This window comes from Mirounga angustirostris, unplaced genomic scaffold (genome assembly GCF_029215605.1).
Source record: "Mirounga angustirostris isolate CCGP_5_RB_7025 unplaced genomic scaffold, mMirAng1.0.hap1 SCAF_9, whole genome shotgun sequence".
Taxonomy (NCBI): domain Eukaryota; kingdom Metazoa; phylum Chordata; class Mammalia; order Carnivora; family Phocidae; genus Mirounga; species Mirounga angustirostris.
In genome coordinates, this window is record NW_026991717.1 from 20,997,614 (window position 1) to 21,022,445 (window position 24,832).

The 24,832-nt window shown below is 42.4% G+C and overlaps 1 protein-coding gene across 22 annotated transcripts in view; it reads left to right on the forward strand.

The window, feature by feature from the left end:
- Window positions 1-24,832, forward strand: part of ENTREP2 (endosomal transmembrane epsin interactor 2) — a 481,153-nt gene that overhangs the window by 178,218 nt on the left and 278,103 nt on the right. For 21 of the 22 annotated variants that reach the window (XR_008507963.2, XM_064570012.1, XM_064570016.1 and 18 more), the window contains one exon: window positions 12,597-12,653. The exons of the other annotated variant lie outside the window; for it this stretch is intronic. Coding sequence is in view for 10 of the 21 variants with exons in the window: in XM_064570012.1 (XP_064426082.1) it covers window positions 12,597-12,653 (57 nt within the window). In the remaining 11 variants the exon portion in view is untranslated. The remainder of the gene's footprint in view (window positions 1-12,596; window positions 12,654-24,832) is intronic. 22 annotated transcript variants of the gene reach the window in all.

Here is a 24,832-nt window from a genome sequence, read left to right on the forward strand (position 1 = left end):
TCCAGATTGAAGACTCGCTCTGCACCCAAGTCTGTGTGTGTGGTCTGGATGGTTGAGGAAGATCAGGGCTGGTGCCAGGATGGAGGAGTACCTGGTGGGGGGCGGGGGGGGGGGAGCATCTGGCCCCAGTCTGAACTGCAGAGGATACTCCAAGGGGTCACTGTGAATGTATAGGAATTCAGCGCACCCTGGAGGGTCCAGTCTACTGGCTCGAGGGGCAGGAATTCTGAGAAGGGAGTGTGCCTTGGTGCAAGATTAACTCAGAAGACTCAGGGTTCAGGAGCATAACCTTTGGCCCCGAGAACAGGATGGCTCTGGGAAAACCCAGGCAAAGGCATCTTTAAGGAACAGTCCTAGATTTTGGAGTTTGCAGAAATAGTGTGTCGTTTATAACATTAGTACAGTGAGCCTTTATTCATCATCATTTGGAAATGAAGGGGCAATTTGTCTACCAGGCAGGTTCAGTTCCTATTGTAATTCCAGTGGACTTTAAAGTAGATGTGGGTCTGTGAATTTGCTAGCATAATTATACTCTGATAGCTTTTCATTACACATAATGTGATTTTAATGGAATTAATGTTCTGTATCAACAAATACATTGTTTTTATTGTTGTGCAAAGAGGAAACTTCTAAAAGAAGAGACTCAAAATGATTTGCACATGGGTTTACATAATATTCTTTCCCAAATGGGCAGTATACCTGCCCGTTTCATAGTTTCTTCCCCATGTTGGGTGAGGGAAGAGAGGGGCAGGAGGCTCTTACACACATTGGGGTGCTAGTTGGAATTCATCTTTGAAACTTGCGTTTATGTCTTAAGTTCTTATTATTCTCCATTAAAGAATAGCAGCCTACATGGAATTGCCCATGGTACCTGGCGGGCACCTTTCCTGGCAGGCCGGGCCCTCCCCACAGACACCTTGGACCCCTTCCACCTTCTGGACCCTCATCACAGTGCTTGGGATTCTGGTTTCTTGCCTCTATTCTCAGTCCTCAGGCCATAAGAATGCAGAGACCCTCAACATCTGTTCTGCAAAGGGCCTTTCGGTGCAAGTTTGGAATTTGTGTGGCCCCATCCACCTCTCCCACCAGTGGAAGGGAGCATCAGAAGGAGTTATGTCTCCCTTGCTTGGGTATACCCACCTCCCTTAGAAGGCAGAACCAGCTGTTATTAGCTTGTGTTTCAATCAAATGTTTTCTCTATTACCCATAAAACATGGGAACTTGAAAAGTACAAGGAGACGGGCTCCTGGGTGGCTCAGTCGTTAAGCGTCTGCCTTCGGCTCAGGTCATGATCCCGGGGTCCTGGGATCGAGCCCCGCATTGGGCTCCCTGCTTGGTGGGGAGCCTGCTTCTCCCTCTCCTACTCCCCCTGCTTGTGTTCCCTCTCTTGCTGTCTCTCTGTGTCAAATAAATAAAATCTTTAAAAAAACAAAGTACAGGGCGCCTGGGTGGCTCAGTCGTTAAGCGTCTGCCTTCGGCTCAGGTCATGATCCCAGGGTCCTGGGATCGAGTCCCACATCGGGCTCCCTGCTTGGCAGGAAGCCTGCTTCTCCCTCTCCCACTCCCCCTGCTTGTGTTCGTGCTCTTGCTATCTCTCTCTGTGTCAAATAAAAAAAAATCTTTAAAAAAAATAAAACAAAACAAAACAAAAAAACACAAAGTACAAGGAGGAAGTCAAAGTCCCACTCTCCAGAGATGATCCATGGCTGTCTTTGGGATTTGGTGCAGGTTTCTTTCTGTATTTTGTGTGTTGGCATTTGTATTTATTTACTTAATACAAGGGAAATTATTTCCCCTCCAAACCATTTTTCTTTTCTTTTCTTTTTTTTCTTTTATGTGCCACGAGCATTTCCATGCAGTACTAAATATTCTAACACAACATGATTTAATGGCAGCAGGTGGGAAAGACCCAACAAATGTAAGCAGTTCTCTCTTGCTAAACACTCAGGTCATTTCCAATTTGCAAGATTATAAAGAACACTTTGATTAATACCTGGAATTCTTAGGAGTGGAATTACCAGTTCCAGTGGTATGCCTAGTTTAAAATACTCATGCTGTAATACATGCACAGATTAAAGGCTGGTATTTCAGAAAGTTACACATTTAATAGCAAGTGTCCCTTCCCTTTCTCCCTCATCCAGTTTCCCATTGGTAAGTTTCTTGTGTGTCCTTCTAGGGAAAAACGTTTATGTATGTACCAGCATCCATCCATTTATCTCTATATACACAAACGGGATCATTCTCGGCACACTGGGCTGTGTCTTGTTTGTCAGTTGTTTGTGTTTGACATTGTTCCATATTGGCATAAACAGGCCTACCTCAACTTTCATAATGCATCTATTCGTGTTAATGTAAATATCAAAGTTTATTTAACTAGCCCTTTATTGGTAGCCACTTGTTACAGGTTTTTGCGGTAAATATCCTTGTATAAGTGACTTGGCATGCCTCTGATACTGTTTCCATAGGCTATGTTCCCAGTAGTGAAATCATTCAGTATAAGTATGTGCCCTTACTATTTTGAGAGGTTTATGAAATTGCTCCCAAGGAGGGGTACATCATTTTATGCCAACACCAGTTGTGTTAAAGAGGAACTTCTTTCTCCTCTGTCCTCGCCACTACTGGGTTTTATCAAACTTCACCAGAAAGTTGGCAGCCTGATACAGAATATTTGTCGTGTTGTTTTGGCTTGCTTTTACAAAACTGAAGGAGGTTGAAGCATCCCTTTATATGTTTACCATCCATTAAAAATGTGAACATCCTTGGCCATTTTTTCTATTGAGTGGTTCCCTTTTCTTATTAATTGATATGAACTCTTTGTAAATTAAGACAATCAACCTTTTGTCTGTTGTGTATATTATAAGTATTTTTCCCCTTTGGAATTGGTCTTCCATTTTATGTGTTCTTTTTAAACCACAAATATGTTTGTTGGCTCTTGCCGTGATAGGGCTGCATAAAGAAGCACCCTGAAACTAGTGGTTGGCAGCAGCCCAGTCTGTTTTCTGCTCTGGTTTGCAGGTCAGCTGAGGTGGCCCCACCTTGGACTGAAGGCTTGGTTGGGTTTGGGTCTGTGCTGTCTGTCCATTCTGGGGCCCAGGCTGAAGGGGCTGTGGCTGTCTGGGCTGTGTCCCACTTGCATCCAGGAGCAGGTGTAGAGAGGATGACAGGCAACATGCAATGTTGGGTGGCATCATGAGATGCCCTGGAGGGGCCACCTCCATCCACTGTGGCCAAGCAAGTCCCATGACCAGGCCCAACATTGGGTGAGGATGGGTACTCTACACACTCTCTTGGGAGGCTTCCATGTTACTTGTCAGAAGCATGGACTTGGACTTCTAATATGAGGAGGCCCTGGGATTGGGAGCAAAGATCCAGTCTACCCCTTTCACCTTTGTCCTATAGTGTAACTAAACCACAGGTGTTGTTTTTTAAACATAAACATTTAAAATGTATTAACTTTCCTATTAGACTCTTGATTTTGTGTCCTGCCTCCAAACACTGAATTCCTTTTGAGATTATTTTAAAAAATGCTCCCATGTTCCTCTAGGACTATCAGGTTTTAATTTATGATTTACTCCTTGATTACTCTGGAATTTATTTTGGTCTAAAGAGTAAGGTAGAAAATAAGTTTTCCTTCTTTCCAAGTGGCTAACCTGTTGTCCCGATGCTTTTTATTGAATTGATTTTGTTTTTCCCTTAATAGTATTTTAATTAGAATTTCATGGAATTTCATGCATTCTTTGGTCCTTCTCTTTAAAAAAAAGATTTTTTTTTTGCCTCTAATATGAGGACTTTTGTGTTCTCAGTAGCTGTTTAAGATTTTCTTGATACTGTTCTTGCTCATTTCATATTGGTCTGTATGTTCTAAGTCATTCTGCCTTTTTGTTATAAATGGAATTTTTTGTTATAAATGGAATTTTTATAAATGGAATATTTAATTTCACTCTTTTTCTAACCAGTCTTTGCTTGCATGTGTATAGGAAAGCTATTTTTTTTCATAGTTTATGAGCTTATATCCTAATACTGTAATGTGGGTGAGTGCTTTAATTTTCTCATCTGTGCAGTGGGGTGCAAAAATCACACAAGCCTTTTACAGTTGTCAAGATATAAAGAGTTAAAGTATAAAACCTTAGTAGGTAAATGTCATACAGTCAGTGCTCACTAAATATAACTAGTATCATAATTTTTAAATATACTAATTTTCTAACCATTTGATTTACTAAATCCTTGTAATTGGTTTTTATTCTTGCTGATCAGTTTCCTTTAGTGTTCTAGTTAGATAAGTGTATCATTTTCTTTTTTTTTTTTTTTTAAGATTTTATTTATTTGACAGAGAGAGACACAGCGAGAGAGGGAACACAAGCAGAGGGAGTGGGAGAGGGAGAAGCAGGCTTCCCGCCGAGCAGGGAGCCCGATGCGGGGCTCGATCCCAGGACTCTGGGATCATGACCTGAGCCGAAGGCAGACGCTTAACGGCTGAGCCACCCAGGTGCCCCAGTGTATCATTTTCAAGTAGTAATCATTTTGCCCCCTTTTTCCGAATTTATAACTTTTCATTCTTCTTTTGTTTTATTAGCTAGCTGTATTAGTTTTCTGTTGCTCTATAACAAATTACCACAAGCACAGTGGCTTAGAACAGCACAGAAGTATGATCTCACAGTTTTCATGGGTCTGGAGTCTGGAACGCTTGGGCTTTCTGCGCAAGGTCTGAAGGCTGAAGTCAAAGTGAGGCCAAATGCATTTTCATCCAGAGGCTTGAGGAGGGAAAGATCTATTTCCATAGTCCCTCAGGTTATTGGCAGGGTTCATTTTTACAGTTGTATGATTGAGGTCCCTATTTTCTTGCCAGGTGTCAGCTGGAGAGGATCCAGCTGTTAGAGTCCCTCTCAGGACACAGCAGCTGACTTCTTCAGGCAGCAGCAGAATCTCCCTGGTGCTTCAAATCTTTGACTTTACAAAGGGCCCAGACCCAAAGGGTTTGCCTGATGAGGTCAGGCCCACCCAGGATTATCTTACTTTTGATGTACTCAAAACCAAACTTATTTGGGACCTGAGTGTACTGCAAAATCCTTTCACCTATGTCATATAGTGTAACCTCACCACAGGACTGAAATTCATCATATTCACAATCCCACCCGCACTCAAGAAGAGGGGATTTTATAGGAGGTGTACACCGAGGGGTGGGGTTATTGGGGACCATTGCATAATTCTGCACACCACACTGGTCTTTTCAGATTAATTTTAAATGTAGGTGGCAATTTGGGGCATCTTTATTTTGTACTATTAAACTAAGATTTTTTCATAAAGAATAGTGATTGAATTTTATCCATTGTCTTTTATACATCTTCTGAATATTTTTCATTTTTGTCCTATTAATATGATTAATTTTATTACTGTGTTTCCTCTTACTGAGCCATTTTTTCATTCCTGACATGAACACCCTGCCTTGCTCTTTATTCTTCTAAATGTACTGCTGAAGTCTGTTTTCTAACATTTTATTTAAAAATTGTATACCTCTGTTTATAAGTAAAATTGGTCTGTTTTCTTGTGATATTTTACAGGGTTGTAACTGTTATGCTGACTGACCTTTGTAAAAAGAATTTGGAAAGTTTCCTTGTTTTTTTCCCTCTGTGCTCAGAAAAAAATTAAATTGTGTTGGAAATCTGTATACTTTGAAGCTTTTGAAGAATTTGCCTGTGGCTGTTTGACCACTTTCCCAATTTCTTGGTGTTTATAGGTACATTTAGTTTTTTGATTTTAGAGGGACTCAATTGTAGTAACTTATATTTTCCTAGAAAATCATCTATGATATCCTCGTTGTTATAGACTGAATGTTTATGTCTCCCTAAAATTCACATGTCAAATCCTTATCCCCAGTGTGATGGTATTTGGAGGGGGAATCAGTGATTAGGAGCCAGGTGTTTAGGTCACAAGAGTGGAACCCTCATGAATGGGATTATTGCCCTTAGAGACTCCAGAGAGCTCTCTTGCCCCTTCCACCATGTGAGGACATATAAGAAGGTGGCCGTCTGTGAACCAGGAAGTGAGCCCTCACCAGATACTGAATCTGCTGGCACCCTGATCCTAAACAAAGGACATGCACCTAGAGGCATTGCAGGTCTCTGGGGTCCACCACCCCACCCCCAAACAAACACCACACAATGATCCAAGGCCAGAGTGGCAGGTGGCTGGAGTCTGAGAGGCAGGGCGCAGGGTCAGAGCAGTACGTGGCTGGAGCAGGCAGGTGCTCTGGGCATGAATGTCCACTGTGCAGTGAGGTGGGGTGGGGATGGCTCAGACTGAGATTTCCATGTTGAGCCATGAGTTGAGCCCCTTGGAGATCACAGCATTTCTAGATCTTGGGTGCTTCCTGGTTATTTCTCCATTTTGGTTCCACAGAACCTCACTGATTAAGAGCAAGCAATGTGTTTGCAACAAAAGACTTCCAAGCCTACAAACATCAAAGAAAGTGCACTGCAAGGGGCGCCTGGGTAGCTCAGTTGTTAACTGTCTGCCTTCAGCTCAGGTCATGATCCCAGGGTCCTGGGATTGAGCCCTGCATCGGGCTCCCTGCTCTGCTGGAGGCCTGCTTCTCCCTCTCCCACTCCCCGCACTTGTGTTCCTGCTCTCGCTATCTCTTTCTCTGTCAAATAAATAAATAAATAAAATCTTAAAAAAAAGAAAAAAGAAAGTGCACTGCAAAAGCAAGAGTCAACAGAAACAACAAGCTGTCGCTTGTAGATACCTAACTTTCACTACACATCTTGGACTCAAGAACATCTGCATATGAAATATTTTAAGCAGTTGTACAGATGAACATGCAACAAGGAACTATCTAAAACAAATCATCATATTTGGGAAAAGATAAAAGCAGAACTTGTAAATACATAAACTATAACCATTTAAATTCTCTAAACAAATGCAAGTGTTCAACAGCTGGTTAAACATAGTTCAGGGAAAATTAGTCACCTGGAAGATAAACCTACGGAAGTTTTTCAAGAATGAAATACTGAATGACATGGGTATGGAATATATAAAAGCAGAACTAAGAGATTTGGAGGATGGAATATGAAGGGTCAGCATGCGGCTGCTGGAGTCCCTGACGGAGAGAATGTCAGGCAATATTTGAAAAGATATCGGCTATACAATTTCCAGAACTAATGAAAAATATAAATTCATCATGTCAGAAGCACAGTACATGCTAAAAAGGATAAATAAAGAGAAATCCACACTTAGACATATCATGCAAAAACCTCAGAACACTAAAGGCAAGGAGATAGTCTTAAAAGTCTTTAAAGAGTGAGGACAGGGACACCTGGGTGGCTCAGTTGGTAAGCATCTGTCTTTGGCTCAGGTCATGATCCCAGGGTCCTGGGATCGAGCCCCATGTTGGGCTCCCTCCTCAGTGGGGAGCCTGCTTCTCCCTCTCCCCCTGCTCATTCTCTCTCTCTCGCTCACTCTCTCTCTGAAATAAAAAAAAAAATCTTTTAAAAAAATGAAGAAATAAGGACAGCTTCCTGCCTCAAGGAACAGCAGTTAAAAGGACAGCCAACTTCCTGATGGCAACAGCAGGAGCCGGATGATGGTGGCATAGTATTTTAAGCCGGTTGAGAGGAGAAACCATCAACTTAGAACCGTGTACCCAGCAAAACTACTTTTCAAGCATGAAGGTGAAGTAAGACATTTCCAGATAAAAAAAAAAAAAAAACTGTAGTTGACCACTAAAATATCTGCACTAAAGGAACGTCTACATCAAGGGTTCATAGCCATCTAGGGAAGTCTGGGGAGTCCATCTCAGAATAAAGCTTTTGAATGTGTAGAATGAAATAGATAGGATTACAGAGGAAACCAGTTGGTTTGAAATCATTTAAAATCAAAATATGTTAAAAATGTGTTATAATAATACATATGCTGCTTTATTAACTCATTAAATAACAAAGTCCAGTTGCTGATTTTGAGTAAACTTCAGAGTAAACAGCCCTGGTGGAAGGCTGCATCGCACAGGGCAGAGCCAGGACGAATGAGTTTGGTACCAAGCATATATGAAGTAATTTGCGTCAAAGAAACACTCACTTCAGAACAGACTGTGTTGTATTTTACTTGGATTTTCTTTTGACTCATGGGTTATTTGGAATATCCTAAAGCATTTGACTGTTTTCTTCTTTTTTCTTTCACGGGGCTATGTTTCCCATCAATATCTAGTTTTGCTCCTATACAATGAGAGAATGAAAGCTACAGAATTCTTTTCTATCGTGGAGGAAGTAGGTGAGAAGGAGAGTGGCTTGCTTTCCTTGTGGACGTTTTGAGTTTGATGTATTGATGAAGCCTCCAGCAGGAAGTGGAGAAAGTCAGGACTGCAGATGGGGGTGAATGGTTGGGAGAGAGAATGGTGGGTTAGGGCTTGTTCTGAGAGAAGGAGGCAGAAGCCATGGAGGGGGTGTGGATGGGAAGGCATGTATGTCTCCCAGAAGGGAGCTGAGATGGACACAGAAGGCTGAGGGTTTGCATAATGGAGTCAGCCCTGCCATGTGGCGCCAGGGAGACCCAGACACAGAAAACCACCCTGTGGAGAAAAAAAAAGTGGGTTGGTGTTCTTTTAACAACTTGCAGGTGCTCAAAAAGTTAAGCCTCTCTTTCTGAGCAATATCATGACTTTCACATTCTTTTTTGGCTTTTCTTTCATAGCTACTTAATTACATGTTACTCTTCTCTGACCCTCTTCAATTTCTTCATATTCTTGTGTAAACTGTGGACTTTGAATAATGATACTGGCAAATTAAATAGGACAAAGGTTTCATAAGATGCAGTAATTTCACGGCTAACTAGCTCCATGACCCTGTCCCTCACCAAAGTGGTACAAAATAAACCTGCAGAATTACTGAGGTGGCAGAACATGCAACATAATTCTCACTGGTAGCTGGAATTGAGAAAAAAAAATAGTTCAAACTAAGACCCGGTCATTTCTGAGCAAGTCTATTCTCCTTTCTTCTCTGGTGCCCAGTGGACCAGAGGAGGCCTCTTCTGGTTTTCTGGTGTTCCGGTTTTCTAGATCGAGGGGTAGGGAAGTCTGCTTCTTCTGGGGAGACATGGGGAGAGAGTTGACATTTGAAGACAAGAATACAATATTCCACTCTTAATTATTAGTATTAGTGTACTAATAAGCTCGGGTGGCCATAATGAAATACCATAGACTCAGTGGTTTGACCGATAGGAATTTATTTTCTCATAGTTCTGGAGGTTGGAAGTTTGAGATCAGAGTTGGGTTCTGGTGAGGACCCCCTTCCTGTCTTTCAGGCTGTCAAAACCTCACTGTGTCCTCATGTGGCCTTTCCATGGTGTGCACATGTGGGGAGAGAGACAGAGAGATGGAGAGAGATCTTTCTCATCCTGTCAGGCCACCATCCCATCATGAGGGCCCTACCCTTACAACCTAATCTAACTCTAATTACCTCCTAAAGGTCTTACCCCCAAATACCATCACACTGGGGGTTAGGATTTGGGTCTGGACACAAACATTTAGTCTACAATAAATAGTTTTCTACTGCTGTGTCGCAAAGTACCACAGACTTTAAAGCTTAACACAACACCATTCAGAGTTTTCTTAGGTCAGGAGTCTGGACATGGCCTAGCTGAGTCAACTGGCCAGGGTCTTACAAGGCTGCAAAGTGTTCCTGGGGCAACATCTTTGTGTCACTGAGTAGGATCACAGGAGTGATAACCCATCATATTGATAATCAAGGGAAGGGCTTTAGACAAGGCCATGGGTCATCAGGGATTATTTTAGGATTTGCATGCCACACTGAGTTCGATGGTTTTATTTTTTTTTTCCTTTGTGTTGGGGAATTGGATCCATCTGTAATTACAGTTATTAATGATATTTAGGAATGTAACATTTTCTTCAGTAAAGCCAACTGTCCATATTATTGGAGGTAAAATTATTTGAGGGGATTCATGGAATGATAACTGTAGGATGGAGGCAAGGAAAATTAAGAATTTTTACTATAGCCTAATTTAAGTGATATTAACTAACTTCCTTTGTGTTTTTAAATGCCTGCTCTCTGAAGGTTTGTGGGTTTCCAGTAATATTTCTGTTACAAGCAACTTGGTCACTGTAGACATTTGACAGTTTTATAAACTTCAGCTTAGAAGAAAAGATCAAGGAGTTCTGTCTGAGCTCATTAAACATGCCTCGAGAGGTCTGGTGGTAGTTTAGGGATTTAGTGGGGCCCCATGTACTCATGAATTCATAGGCCCTTCCTGAATGAGAAGGCATTGGGCCATGTCTTGAAGAACAGGTAAAATTTTTTATGGTAGAAGTGGGAAGTGGAAGGCAGAGTATAAATGGACATATTCTGGGAGGTGTACCTTCCCATCCTCTGTCCAGGCTTTATTTGGGTTAGGCTGGTGTTGGCATCAAGGGAAAACAGAGGACACTCTTTGGAAGTCATATCCTAAGGAGATGGCAGAGTCAGAGCCAGCTGGGCTGGGGACATCTCCAGAATTTGGATTTGAGTGATCAGGAGGAGGGGTGCCATTATGGGAGGAGAGATGACAAGAGGGAGAGTGGGTTGGGTATAGAAGGGAAGAGAGAGGTTATAGACATTGTGGATGAAGAACGAGGGACTGGGGCACAGAGAGACACAGGAGAACAGTAGTCAAGGATTTCCATACAGGTTGCAGCTGGGTGGCATCATGAAGAGAGATTTGGGATATGGGAAAGCGTTCGTAAATACTATTTGTCAATATTGACTGTGTTTGCGAGATGTGTGCATTGAAGAAAGAATATGTATGTGACATGCTTGGGAGCAGAGCCCTGTTGAGCTCTCTTTGGTTCATTTTGTTTCTTGTGTGTGTGTGTGTGTGTGTGTGTGTGTGTATGAATGAGGTTCAGAAGTCTTTTACACGAACCTCTGGTCCACGTGTGTTGGGAAATCCACCTGAGACTAACATGATGTACGGGTTGTTAGAGACTATTGGGTCTAAGTCTGCAGAAGTGTTTGAGGGTTAACTGGAGTCTGTTGCCAGGGGGGCCTTGGGAGTCTGTTCAGTAGGATACTCTCCTCCCAGGCCTGGGCAAGTCCTTTTGGAATCCCAGGGGAAATGAACCAAAGCGCTCCAGCCCAGGACCTGACAGCCTGGCCCGTGTGCACAGCAGAAAGTTGGGGTGATTTATCTTTACAGCAGACCTCATATGAAAATACCTTACTTATTATAGTGGGGCCTCCCAGAATATTGCCCTGGAGAAGGACAGCTGCAGCCTCCTCCTCTGTGTGTCTGGTTGGATGCTGGGGGTGAGAGAGATGGGACCATCTCGGATCTGGATTTGAGTGACCGGGAGGAGGGGTGCCATTGTAGGAGGCAGAGATGATGAGAGAGAGACTGGGTTGGGGAGGTAGAGACCGCAGGTGCATTTTGGGACATGTTGAGGTGGAGAGTGACACCAGGGGCGGTGCCCAGTGGACTGTGTGAATCAGCACGTGTTAGATCTGAATGATAGATGGATCTCCAGTGGAGCCACTGGGTGGAGGAGCCAAAGGTCTGAGGAGAGGTCTTGGGGCGCGGGAAGGGAAGGGTGAGGTGGGAGGACATCTGGGGAGTGACGCAAAGCCGAGTGGAGAGGGGGCCTCCCACAGGAGGATGTGGTTAACCTCAGGTCTTCAAACTGATCACTGCACTTGTGTGTTGCACTCAGCGACCCCTCCGGTGACCTTGGGAAGTGTGTGTGCAAGTGGTGAGGGCCAAAGCCACATTGTAGTGGGGAGGGAGCAGCTGTGTCTCCCTGATCTGTCGGCCCTGCCTGGACCCAAGGAGACTGGGAATGTCTGGATCAGTGGCCAGAGTGTGCCTCAGGGATTGTGGGCCAGGACCTGAGGGGTGGTTCTCCTGAGACAGAAGACACAAGGGTCATGGGGTTAGGGCAACAAGGAAGAGCCGGGGGAGGGGGGGTGGCTGCTAGAAGAGGTCCTGGAAGGGCCATGCTCAGTGGGACCTGGGGCCCCAGAGGCCAGGGGCCGGCCTGGGAAAGGAGCCAGCAGCTCAGTGTCAGTGTGTGGGAAGCTGGGGGCCTCATCTGGTGGCACCGCCTCCTGGGGACATGGGAAGCTGGCTGGGGGACCAAGTGTGGGAAAGGAGTGGGGGGGGCCTGCCAGGTCGGCCATGCCCAACACCCATGCGCAGAAGGCAGGTGGCCAGGTGACCTGCAAGGGGGGAGCTCCGCTTTTCCCCAAAGTAGTGTTTGTAGTCCTCTCTGTGATTTTTAAGTCACACAACCAAATAACTCACGGGACCAGAGTGGAGGGAGTGCCCAGTGGAGGCTCTTTCAGCAGGTGCATCTGTTCCTGGGCCCGTGCATGCAGAGCATAAGTGACCTCACAGGAGCTCCTGGTGGTCTCGGAGGCCTGCGTGCTGTCCATAGCGCTGCAGGCTGTGAGCATCTGGGCGCATAACAAGCCTCATTGTGTGTCCCACCCTCCCCAGCTCATGCATGTGGGCCGGATTCTAGAAGTAGTCCTTTTTCAAGGTGAGACGGCAGGACCATGTTGATTGTCCGTTAAAGGTTTCCAAAGAGTCTTACCTTCCCGCACCATTTGTCCTTGCAGGTGCTGCTCTCGGGGCTCATCGGTGTGGTCTCCTGGAAGAGGCCTCTCTCCCTTGTGGTAAGTCTGCACCTGTCCCCACGGCCGCCTGGGAGCAGGGTCCCTGTGGGGGTGTGAGTGCTTTAAAGGTGCTGGCAGAGAGAATTCTGGCTTCTTTGCAGAAAGCGGGCCACAGACCTTTATAGAAGCGGAACCTCCCAGTGCAGAAGGGCTCATAGGTAACAACCACTGAGCATCCTACCTTCTCCGCTTCGGAGAGTGCCCGTTGGAGATGCTCATGTAGCGTCCTCTTCCTTTGTTCTGTTTGGGTGCTGTCCTCTGTGGACGTGCTGGGAACAAAGACATTTTAGTAAGTATAGGTGCTAGGCGCGAAACACGAGCACACAAGCAGCACCTACTTCATCAGAGTTCAAGAAAGGTTAGCTGCGTGTGTGTTTTGGGGACTGAAACTCGGAGTTTCAGAGGAGGATGTTTTTTGAATAGAAGAGCACAGGGATGCCGCTGGAACCCCTTCTCCCATTGCCGTGGCCCCGTGCCAGGGAGGAGCAGGCCACATGGGAGATGGAAAAGAGAGGATAGTTTTCCCATTGGGAAAGTACCCGAGCAGATTCATGTCTATTGATTTGTATGCGTGTTTTTCTCAGTGTGTGCATTAATATATTTATGTGTCCATGTCAGGGCCAGACGAAGAGGTTTTCTGGGTTTTGATGGATAATGAAAAAAAAACATGGTGTGGCTTTTCTTCTCTTTTGTAGGCATCAATTATTTAAAGATCTCTTCTTTAAGTGATTAGGTTTGGAGATAATGACATGTACTAAATATTAATGGGAGTAGAAAAATCCCACAAATCTGCCTGTTGTAAACACTTCCTCCTCATGAGAGTAACCACAGCATCCTGAGGAGGCATCGGGAAGAGAGTGGCATTAATTCAGTGAGCCTCTTCTCCTATGACTTGTCGAGAAATTTCCTTTGCCAAAAAAAAAAAAAAGTTTTTTTTATGTAGAAAGTTTCCAACACGCACAGAAGTCAAGAGAGACGCTAGTATAATGAATCCCCGTAGACCCTCCATCTGTCTTCTGCAAATATCAACATTGGCCTGTCTTGTTTGATCTAAGCCCCTTGCTGGAGTATTTTAAAGGAAATCACAACTAGTGTGTCAAGAAGCTGACTCCTTTGTGCAGAGGGAAATGGTGGTGGACACGCCAGCTGTGGGGCCGATGTCCTTTGGCTGTGCTTTTGGGTTCCCTTTGGGGACATGGGGCCAGCCTGTTCCATTCCTCCTCATCTGCCCTCATGGTATAGGCCAAGGAAGGCCTCTGATGCTGGCTGCCAAACAAGGAAAAGCCACAACTCCTTTGGGTGGGTGTGTGGTGAAAAGATGAGAGGAATGGCGTCCGTGATCCCCCAGCCGCTCTTCATGCCCACCTGCAGTCCTGGTCCCAGGATGGAGATTCTCGTAGCGCTGGGCATTTTACTGTGAAGGAGGCTAAGCAGCTTCTAGCTGACAAGGAGTCAGGACTCCTTGTGGACTTGGCTCAGGTGTGTCCTGGGGAAGTCAGAGCAGTAGGATGGGGTGTTCTAGGGCCTCACCCTAGAAAGAGGGATAAAGCACCAGCTGGAGCTGCTATAGCAGTACGTTCGGAGTGTCTGCTCCCTAGTCCCCGTCCATCGGTGTGGGACCGGCCACTCTCTAGGCAGTGGTGAGCATTTTCTCCCATTGATTTATTTCTGCCCAAGCCCCAGGTAGAAGAGAAGGGGTTCCCCAAGCTCGGCTGACCACTTTCCTTACTTAGGGAGGTAAGGGGATGGGTTAGGATAACCCTAGGTGCTGTAATAAACCCCAGACTTTCAGTGACTTAACACGACATGAGGTAAGAACCCAAAAGCACAGCCAAAGGACATGATTTTTCTAGAGTGGGCACTCCAGGCAATGGGCTGCTCCCCATCATAGGAGGTCCAGAGACTCTGGTTGCTTCCTTCTAGAAGGGGCTCTACAGTTCCCTAGGCCTGTGGAGTCCATTGTATTTCAATGGAAGGGGAAAGGCAATGGGGATGGGTCTAAAGGTGACCCTCATCACTCACACATCAAACCATTGGGGAGAGCCTGTCATGTGGCCCTGTTGGGCTGGGAAGGAAGCTGAAAAAGTTAGTCCCTTCCTGGACAGGCACTTCCCAGGGGAAGTTCCATACTATGAAGAGGTGGGCAGGAATTTTGGTGGACAGTTGTTCATCTCTACCATAAGAACATTCTTTTGTGTTGACCAGGATGATACAGTCTTTTTTCTTTATTTAAATTCAATTAGCCAACATAGAATACATCATTAGTTTCAGATGTGGTGTTTAATAACGTATCAGTTGTGACAGTGCAGCCTTTTGATTTGTTAGTAAAAACTCACTCTCTAGACTCAGCTAGAATGGCTTGAAGTCTTGGCTTAAATAATTCTTTTATCCCAAGCTCTTGCTTCTATCCTCTACCTTAGTGTTAGTGTTTCCTTCTTCCTGGATGTAGAAAACTGAAGGAATCACTGTGACTATTCTGGTTCATTTCCAGGGGACTCACCACAGCCCCCTGTCCCCACGAAGGACCCCTCCCCTGCCAGAGTGAGTTGCTCTCTCTGAAGGAAAGTGTCTGTCCCTTGGGGTGGTTGAAAGAGGCAGTGTTGGGCCCTGCTGATCCAGGGCCTGCACGGCCATGCCCGACGCCCTGCAGGGGGCTGGTGGGTGAGGACAGCCATGCGTGGGCATGCTGAAGGCAGGGTTTTGGTGCTGTCACTGGCCTGTTGACAATATCTTTCCTCTGGAGGCCTGGTGCGTGGGGGCCTGTCCTAGTCTCTGCTACATCTCCTTTCTTTTCATCAGTCCGATCTTGTAAGACAGAATGGGATGAGGAGGGGTATACATTTTGCCTAGAGTGATTGATATGTTGGAGGGGAGCCTCTGTTAGGAAAAAGCAAGGGAGGGGGGCAGCATGATGTCTGAGAAGACGGGGAGGGAGATTGCCCCTTCCAGACTGGTGAATGTGATGCCAGAGGGAGGAGGAGGAGAAAAATACTGTGACTTTTTTGCCCTGCTATTTTATAAGAGCCTTTCATAATGCTGGAAAGTGGTGATAGCTATTTCAGTGGAGAATAGGTATTTTTGCATTACTGTGGTTCTTTTTTTCTTTTTTTATTGAAGTGTAATTAATCTATACTTGTATTAGTTATATAGTTTCAGATATATTGTTATATTAATTTATAATTGTTATATAATATAATATTAGTTCCAGATGTATAATAGAGTGATTCAACAGCTGTGTACATTATTCAGTGCTCATCATGGTAAGTGTGGTCTTAGTCCCCATTACCTGTTTCAGCCACCCCCGCCACCTCCCCTCTGCTAACCACCAGTTCTCTATATTTAAGAGTCTTGTTTTTTTTGTCTCTTTTTCCCCTTTGTTTGCTCATTTGTTTTGTTTCTTAAATTCCACATGAGTGAAATCATATGGCATTTGTCTTTCTCAGTCTGACTTACTTCACTTAGCATTATATGCTCAAGGTCCATTCATGTTGTTGCAAATGGCAAGATCTCAGCCTTTTTCATGGCCGAGTAATAGTCCTTTGTGCATATATACAACTTTTTCTTTATCCATTCATCTGTGGATGGACATTTGGGTAGCTTCCATAGCTTGGCTATTGTAAATAATGCTGCAATAAACATCGGATGCATATGTCTTTTCCTTTGGGTAAATACCCAGTGGTGGAGTTATTGGATCATATGGTAACTCTATTTTTAATTTTTTAAGGAGCATCCATACTGTTTTCCACAGTGGTTGCACCAATTTACATTCCTACCAACAGTGCAAAAGGGTTCCTTTTTCTCTACATCCTCCCCAACACTTGTTATCTCTTGTCTTTTTGATTCTAGCCATTCTGATGGGTGTAAAGTGATATCTCATTGTGATTTTGGTTTGCATTTCCCTGATGATTAGTGATGTTTAGCATCTTTTCACATGTCTGTTGGTCGTCTGTATATCTTCTTTGGAAAAATTCTATTCTCTGGTCCTCTGCCTATTTTTAAATCAGATTATTTGGTTTTATGGAATTGTATATATAAGTTTTTTATATATTTTGAATATTAACCCCTTATCAGATATATCATTTGCAAATATCTTCTCCCATTCAGTAGGTTGCCTTGTCATTTTGTTGATTTCCTTCAGTATGCAAAAGCTTTTCATTTTGATGTAGTCCCAATAAAAATTGGACAATTTTGCTTTTGTTTCCATGGCCTGGGGACACATATCTAGAAAAATGTTTCTGTGGCTGATGGCAAAGAAATTACTATGATTTCTTCAAGAAGTTTTATGGTCTCAGGTCTCGCAGTTAGGTCTTTAATCCATTTTGAGTTTATTTTTGTGTATGGATAAGAAAGTAGTCCAGTTTCATTCTTTAGTATGTAGCTGTTCAGTTTTCCCAGCATTATTTGTTGAAGAAGCTGTCTTTTCCCTGTTGTATGTTCTTACCTCCTTTGTCACAAATTAATTGGCCATATAATCATGGGTTTATTTCTGGGCTCTCTATTCTGTTCCATTGATCTATGTGTCTATTTTTATGCCATACTATACTTTACTTTTGATTACTACAGCTATGTAGTATATCTTGAAATCTGGGATTGTGATACCTCAGCTTTGTTCTTCTTTCTCAGGATTCCTTTGGCCATTTGGAGTCTTTTGGGGTTCTATACAAATTATAGGATTATTTGTTGTAGGTCTGTGAAAATGTTCTTGGTATTCTGTTAGAGATTGCTTCAAATCTGTAGATTGCTTTGGGTAGTCTGGACATTTTGACAATATTGGTTTTTCTCATCCATGAGCATGGAGTAACTTCCCATTTGTGTCATCTTTAATTTCTTTCATCAGTGTTTTATAGTTTTCAGAGTAGAGGTCTTTCACCTCCTTGGTTATGGTATTTTATTATTTTTGGTGCAGTTGTAAATGGGCTTGTTTTCTTAATTTCTCTTTCTGCTACTTCATTATTGCTATATAGAAATGCATCATATTTCTGTATATTGAATTTGTATTCTACAACTTTACTGAGTTCATTTATCACTTCTAGTAGTTTTTTGGTGGAGTCTGTAGGGTTTTCTACATATAGTATCATGTCATCTGTAAATAGTGAAAGTTTTACTTCTTCCTTACTAATTTAGATGCCATTTATTTCTTTTTCTTGTCTGATCGCTGCAGGTAGGACTTCTAGTACCATGCTGAATAAAAGTGGTGAGAGTGGACATCCTTGTCTTGTTCCTGACATTAGAGGGAAAGCTCTTAGTTTTTCATCATTGAGTATGGTGTTAGCTGTTGGTTTTTCATATAGGGCCTTTATTATGTTGAGGTATGTTCCCTCTAAACCTACTTTGTTGAGAGTTTTTAACATGAATGATGTTGTACTTTTTCACATGCTTTTTCTGCATCTATTGAGATGACTATATGGTTTTTATCCTTTCTCTTGTTAATGTGATGTATCACATTGATTGATTTGTGAATAGTGAACCACCCTTGCATCCCTGGAATAAGTCTTACCTTTTTATGATAAATAATTTTTTAATATATTGTTGGCTTCTGTTTGCTATATTTATTTGTTGAGGATATTTGTATTTATGTTCATCAGAGATATCGGCCTGTAGTTTTCTTTTTTTTTTTGTAGTGTCTTTGTCTGGTTTTGGTGTCTGGGTAATGCTGGCCTCAGAATGACTTTGGAAGCTTTTCTTCCTCTTCTGTTTTTTTGTAATAGTTTGAAAAGTGTCTCCTGTGGTTGAGATAATTGTCTTCCTTACATTAAACTATAAAAGGTTCTACATTATGCTGGATTATGATTAGGAATCAGATTATATAGCTCTGATTTAAATAATTTTTGGAAGATTCAATGTAACATCTTGTGATTGCTTATTTATCAATAATGGAACTAGTCTCACACATAATCACAGGTAGTATAATTTTTTTAAAAAAAATTTGAGTGAAGTACTGTTTGTCTTTTATATTATACTGTTTGAGGAATGTGGTTTTTGGTTTACTTTTATTTGAGGAGTCTGGCTTTTTGGTTTACTTTTATTGCAAAATTTTATCAACCAAGATGGGAATGTGTATCAGTGAAGGTTTAATTAAAGAAATAGAACCTGTAGGAGTCAACACCAAGCACCCCTGTGAGTCAGACTCTTCTGAGTACTGCTTTGGCCCCACTGTCCACTCAGTAACCATACCCACATGGTCTTTGGTGACTAAGTGCTGTCACTTGGTCCCTGCCACCCTGGAATTCCATAATCCTTATTGCATTTAGGGAACCTAGTTTGATGGTAGCATAGACATTCCCACTCTAATTTCTGACCTGCAGAGAAGAGTTACCACAACGCACTTCAAGGATGTTAGAGTTCCTCTCACAGATTTCTTATAGTTGTGGTGAAAAGTGTGTTCCCTGGATCCTCCAGGGCAGGTGAGCAAGTCTTATAGGATCAATGCATTCTTATTCCGGTCTCCCTAAGCCTTTAGATCTCTTCCTCTTATGGTATACCAAGGAAGTCTGGCATTTCAACTTCATTTAGAGTAGCCCACCTTTGGATTCATATGTTAGCAAACTGAACAAACTGAGCTTTTTTTTAACTCCTCCAGCTAAACATTGAATGCCAGGATCTCTGCTTAGCAATAAATCTCACCTGATTCTACTCTATATTCCTTCTACCTTGATCCTCTACCATTAATAGTAAGTCCTAAGATTGTACCCAGCCTCCAACTGTGAGGCAGTTTCCAGGCTGTAGCACAGGTAAGGGAAACATGAGAAGAGCTTGGCACACTCACTGAGTTAAGCAGAAGAAGGTGAAGGTCTGGGGATTTAAAGGAGGCTAGAGTTCACAGGACAAAGAGGGGAGATTTCCACAAACAGAGAGTTCTGGAGGTCTTTAGAGGATCCCCTGTGAGTATTCAGCTGATATTGATCAGCTTTTTCATATGAGGAAACTACCTGAGGTCAGGAAAGAATCATCTGAGTGGATTAGAGGGAACAGTACAGGCAAAAAAGCAGGGCTTTCCTACCATCCAGATTGGAAAACCTCATGATTTGCTCGGGCAGTGGAGTAGAATACTTTTAGAAGAATCTTGCCTCAGTAATGGGGAATAATTAACCCCAGAGTACATGTCACTCCAGTCCTTTGTGACAAATCTTAATATATGTACTGCTGGAGCGAGCACAGTGACAAATTTTAAAAGCAAGATCCAAAGGAATCAGACCATTTCCAACTAATTTAATTGTGTCCTAGGATAAAGTCCAGGAATGTTCATAGGAGTACAAAAATATCCAGCACCAACAAGATAATAATCACAATGTCTGGCATTCAATCAAAGATTACTAGGCATGCCAAGAAACAAGAAAATACAACCTGAAATGAGGAGAAAAAGAAACCAATTTAAACTGATATAAAACTTACCCACATGTTAGAAAGAGCAACAGTTATAACTGTATTCCAGATGTTCAAAAAGTTAACTAGAGACAGGAAGGTATAAAAAAATACCTGTTTGAACTCTGAGTGATGAAAAATTCAATATAAGAGAGAAAAGATTCGCTGGATGAGATTAATGGCAGATTCAATAAGAGAGAAGAGGGGTGCCTGGGTGCCTCAGTCAGTTAAGCATCTGACACTTGGTTTCTGCTCAGGTCATTATCTCAGGGTTGTGGGAATGAGCCCTGCTTTGGGCTTCATGCTCAGTGGAGAGTCTGCTTAAGGCTGCCCCCCCCCAAATAAATAAATTTTTAAAAAAGTAAGAGAGAAGGGAAGATTAGTGAACTCAAGACATTGCAATAGACGTTATCCAAATGTAGAAGATGGAGAAAAAAATTTTGTGAAAAATGAAAGGAGCATTAGTGAGCTATAGGGGAGATTTTCAAGAAGGCTCTGTGTGGAATGGGGGTCCCTAAAGGAGGGGGGATGAACAGAAAAAATATTAAAAAATAAGAAAGTAGATCTTAAAAGTTCTTATCACAAGAAAAAATGTTTTGTGACAAGGTGTGGTGATGGATGTTAAATAGACTTATTGTGGTGATCATTTTGTATCAAGTCATTATGTTGTACCTCTGAAACTAATATAATATATGTTGGGGTGCCTGGGTAGCACAATTGGTTAAGTGTTTGACTCTTGGTTTGAGTTCAGATCATGATTTCATGGGTCATGAGATCAAGCCCTGAGTCAGGCTCTGTGCTTAATGTGGAGTCCGCTTGGGTTTCTCTTTCCCTCTGCTCCTACCCCCACCCTTGTGACCTCTCTCTCCTCTCTCTCTCATTCACTTCTCTCTCTGAAATAAATAAATAAATCTTTATAAAAAATATATAATGTTATATGTCAGTTGAATCTCAGTTCAAAAAAAAATAATAGCCAATTTTATCTTGAAAATTAGATAAAAACTATAAACCCACAGATCTGAGAAGCTCAATGCACACACAGGACAGGAAATATGAAGAAAAACACACCAGCATTTTGTGGGATTTTTAACATATGTATGAAGAAAATAGTGTAAAGGTGAGGGGGGGAGGTATACAATGTAAGGCTCTTAAAAGATACGTGAAGGGGTGCCTGGGTGGCTCAGTTGTTAAGCGTCTGCCTTCGGCTCAGGTCATGATCCCAGGGCCTTGGGATCGAGCCCTGCATCGGGCTCCCTGCTCCACGGGAGGCCTGCTTCTCCCTCTCCCACTCCCCCTGCTTGTGTACCCTCTCTCACTGTGTCTCTCTCTGTCAAATAAATAAATAAAATCTTAAAGAAAAAAAAAGATATGTGAAGAAGTCTGTCACTTGAAGGCAAAGTGCTATATGCTAAAATGTATACTATAAACTCTAAAGCAACCACTAAAATTAAAAAAAAAATGAAGAGTTGGGTAATAAGCCAACAAAGGAAATAAAATGGAGTCATGCAAAATACCCAATTATCCAAAAGAAGGCAGAAAAAAAAAAAGAAAAGGGGAACAGAGAATAGATGAGACACAAAGCTAACAAATAGCAGGACTTTATTATTCATTTGAATTTCTTTTGTGAATTGCTTGTTCATTTGTTTTGTCTATTTTCTGTAAGACTGGTTCCTTGGTATGTGGGATTTCTTCAGATAGTAATTCTTTTCTGCTTTAAATGGCTAATATTTTATTCCAATCTGTTGTTTGTCTTTGCCTTTTTAGTTTTAATGAAGTGTCTTTTTTAAAAAATATAGACTTGTTAGCTTTTTATCTTGCAAACTCTGTTGTTCTTGTTTTCTTATGTGGTGTCTAGGGTTTCTTACTTTAAAAGATTGTTCTTGCCCCACAATTCTGAAATTATTTTCCTGTGTATTTCCAAAACATTTATAGTTTTACTTTTTATGTTTAGGTAATTGATCCCAAACTTACTTTAAAATGTGGTATGAAGCGTAAAGCTCTAACTTTACTTTTTCCAAATGAATAATTATTTCTCCAGCAGCAATTTTTGAATGTTTAATATTTCTCCTCACAAGTGAAGTGTGTCCTCCTCCTTCCTACTGCTCTGGACGTGGGTCTGTTTATTAATCTCCATTCTGTTTTATGAGTCTGTTGGTCCATTTTTAAGCCAGTACAATGTTTTAATTAGTCTAGCTTTATGATAAGTCACTCTTTTATTTTTTCATATATTTTGCTACTTATATGTATTTTCTCTTCAGTAAATTTTGAATCACTTTGTAAAGTTTTATACTGATAATGATTTGAATTTGGTTGTGACTACATTGGTTTTATATATTCTGGACAAGTAATATCTATATTTTTGAGAGATGGGGATATATTTTCTGTTGTAATTTCTGGAACAATGGTACTGTTTGATTTATTGTGTGTTGATCTTATATCTGGCTACAACACACCATAGTGACCTATTGTTCTGGACCTGATTAGTTGTCTGTTGGATATTTCAAGGGAAATTTTCTGGGGAAATTTCTTCCATTAAGTTTTTGATTCTATCTCTTCTCATATTTCTCTGCCTTCTAGAATTTAGCCTACTTGGTGTAGGTAGAAGGATATTCTACCTGCTAAATTGACGCCAAATAATTCTTTACATTTTTTAATATTTTCCTTTTTCTTTCTTACTTTCTGGGTTATTTCCTCTGTTTTATTTTCTGGATAATTAATTTGGGCCTCAGCCCCCTTCATTCTACTATTTGACCCTTCTGCTGAATGTTTCATTTTGACAGCATATTATTTTCAGAGAACTCTTCTTGTTCTCTTATTGCTTCTTTTTCATAGCAATATGTTCACATTTCATGAAGCACCTATTGTATGGGTGCTGTCTCCTTCAGGGGTATTAATTTAGAATTTTATTTATCAGGTTTCCTCACTCCTCTGTATTCTCACCTACCCCCCCCCCCCCCCCGCCACAGGTCAGGTGGCCTCTTTACTCATCTAGCTTTTCAGGAAATTTGTTTTACTCAAATGTCAACCCATCCTTGGTTATCATGTTCATATGTACAAAGGCAGGACTGTGTTGATGTGGGTAGGTCGGTGGTATGGTTGGTTGCTTGGTGTCTTCTGTTTCCTTGCTGGGGTGGCATGCAGCCCTTCATAGTTCCTGCCTCCCCCACCTGGGTAAACCTGCCCTGGGACAGGAGGGCCATCTTTGGGATCTGTGAAAGCAGGAGGTCCGTGGGGACTGGCGGGATCTGTCAGGCCTCCTGTGAGAGGCAGCGAGCTCACAGAGGAGCACTAAAGTTGATTTTCCACCAGGCAGAACTGCTTTTCCAACTTCAGTATCCATTGTGAAGGTTCAGAGGTGCCTCAGGCCAGGCTTGTCCTGGGCTGATGGTGATGATTATAATGACAACAGTAATTACTAACAGTTACCAGTCATTCTCCATGTTCCAGACACTCATCTAAGGACCATTCTATGAAGTGAGTACAAGGTTTAATTATGCCCAAGGTTTTGAAGCTTGTGAAGCAGAGGTCAGGTTTAAACCCGGGGAATATGCCCATGCTCTTAACCTCTAGGCCAGCCTCCACCCTGCCTGCACAACAGAGCCTCCTGAGGCACTTAAAAAAAAAACACTAGTCCAGACCCATGGCATCATTTCCGTTTAGCTTCCGTACTAATGAGCATGGTTTAAAATATTCTATGGACCAGGCCCTCTTCAAGTGTCCTCACCACTTGGTTCTCGAGACACCCCAGTGGGGCACCCCTGTTACCATCCCACCCAAAGGAGGAACTGAGGCACAGGACGGGAGTGGGGAGTAAACATTAGACTGGACACCAGCTCAGGCCGACGAGGCCCTAGAGGATCTGCTCCTAATCACTGTGCTATGCTGGCTTACTTGAGATCTTTAAATTTAGCAACAACAAAAACCCTCTTTCTTTAGCTTACTGAAGCATAAATTCAGCTCCCTTAGCACGTCAGGCTAAGACTTAACTGCAGCACAGCATCAGACTAAATAAAATGCTTTTATGTCCAATTCATTATTTCATGATTTCCTTTTCATTAGAAGCTGCCAGAGAGAGGAAGATTTTTTTTTCTTTCATATTCTCTTTTCTCGAAAAAGCCAGCTCCCATAGTTTTGCATTCATTCCGGCAGGTGTTTGGGTGGTTCTTAAGCTGCAGGGAGCATTCCAGCGCTGAGAAACCCAAATACGTGGCACCAAGAGCTGGGATTAGCTCTCCCACTATGCTGGGCAGTGGCCAGAACATCTTCAGTCTGTTGGAGCTTAATTCATTGGAGCTTCCCCAGAAGTGGTACTAATAGATGTTTACTAGATGTTACTCCCAAGTTTAGGGGTGCCTGGATGGTTTATCCAATTGAGCATCCAACTCTTGATTTTGGCTCAGGTCATGATCTCGGGGTCGTGGGATTGAGCCCCGCGTAGGGCTCCACGTTCAGTGGGGAGTTTCTGGAGATTCTCTCTCTTCCTCTGCCCCTCCCCACCCCCCCAATAAATCTTAAAAAAAAAAACCCGAATAGCTTTCCTTAAAAAATAAAAAAAATAATTCCTCCGAAGTTTAGAGAAACCAGCCCTATATATTTATACCCAAGTATAAATGACTGATTCTTACAGTGCCAGATTTATTGGAAACCTACAGATAAATGATGAAAAAAATAGCTTTCATTGCCCTTCCATTCAGCTTGAATTCTGTTATTGTTTTTTTCCTCAACTGTGGTATTTAATGAAACATGCAAATGCCAAGGAATTGGAAATGTATGATGAATGAACTTCAACCTGGATTAGGGTGGTTTTTTTTCCCTCT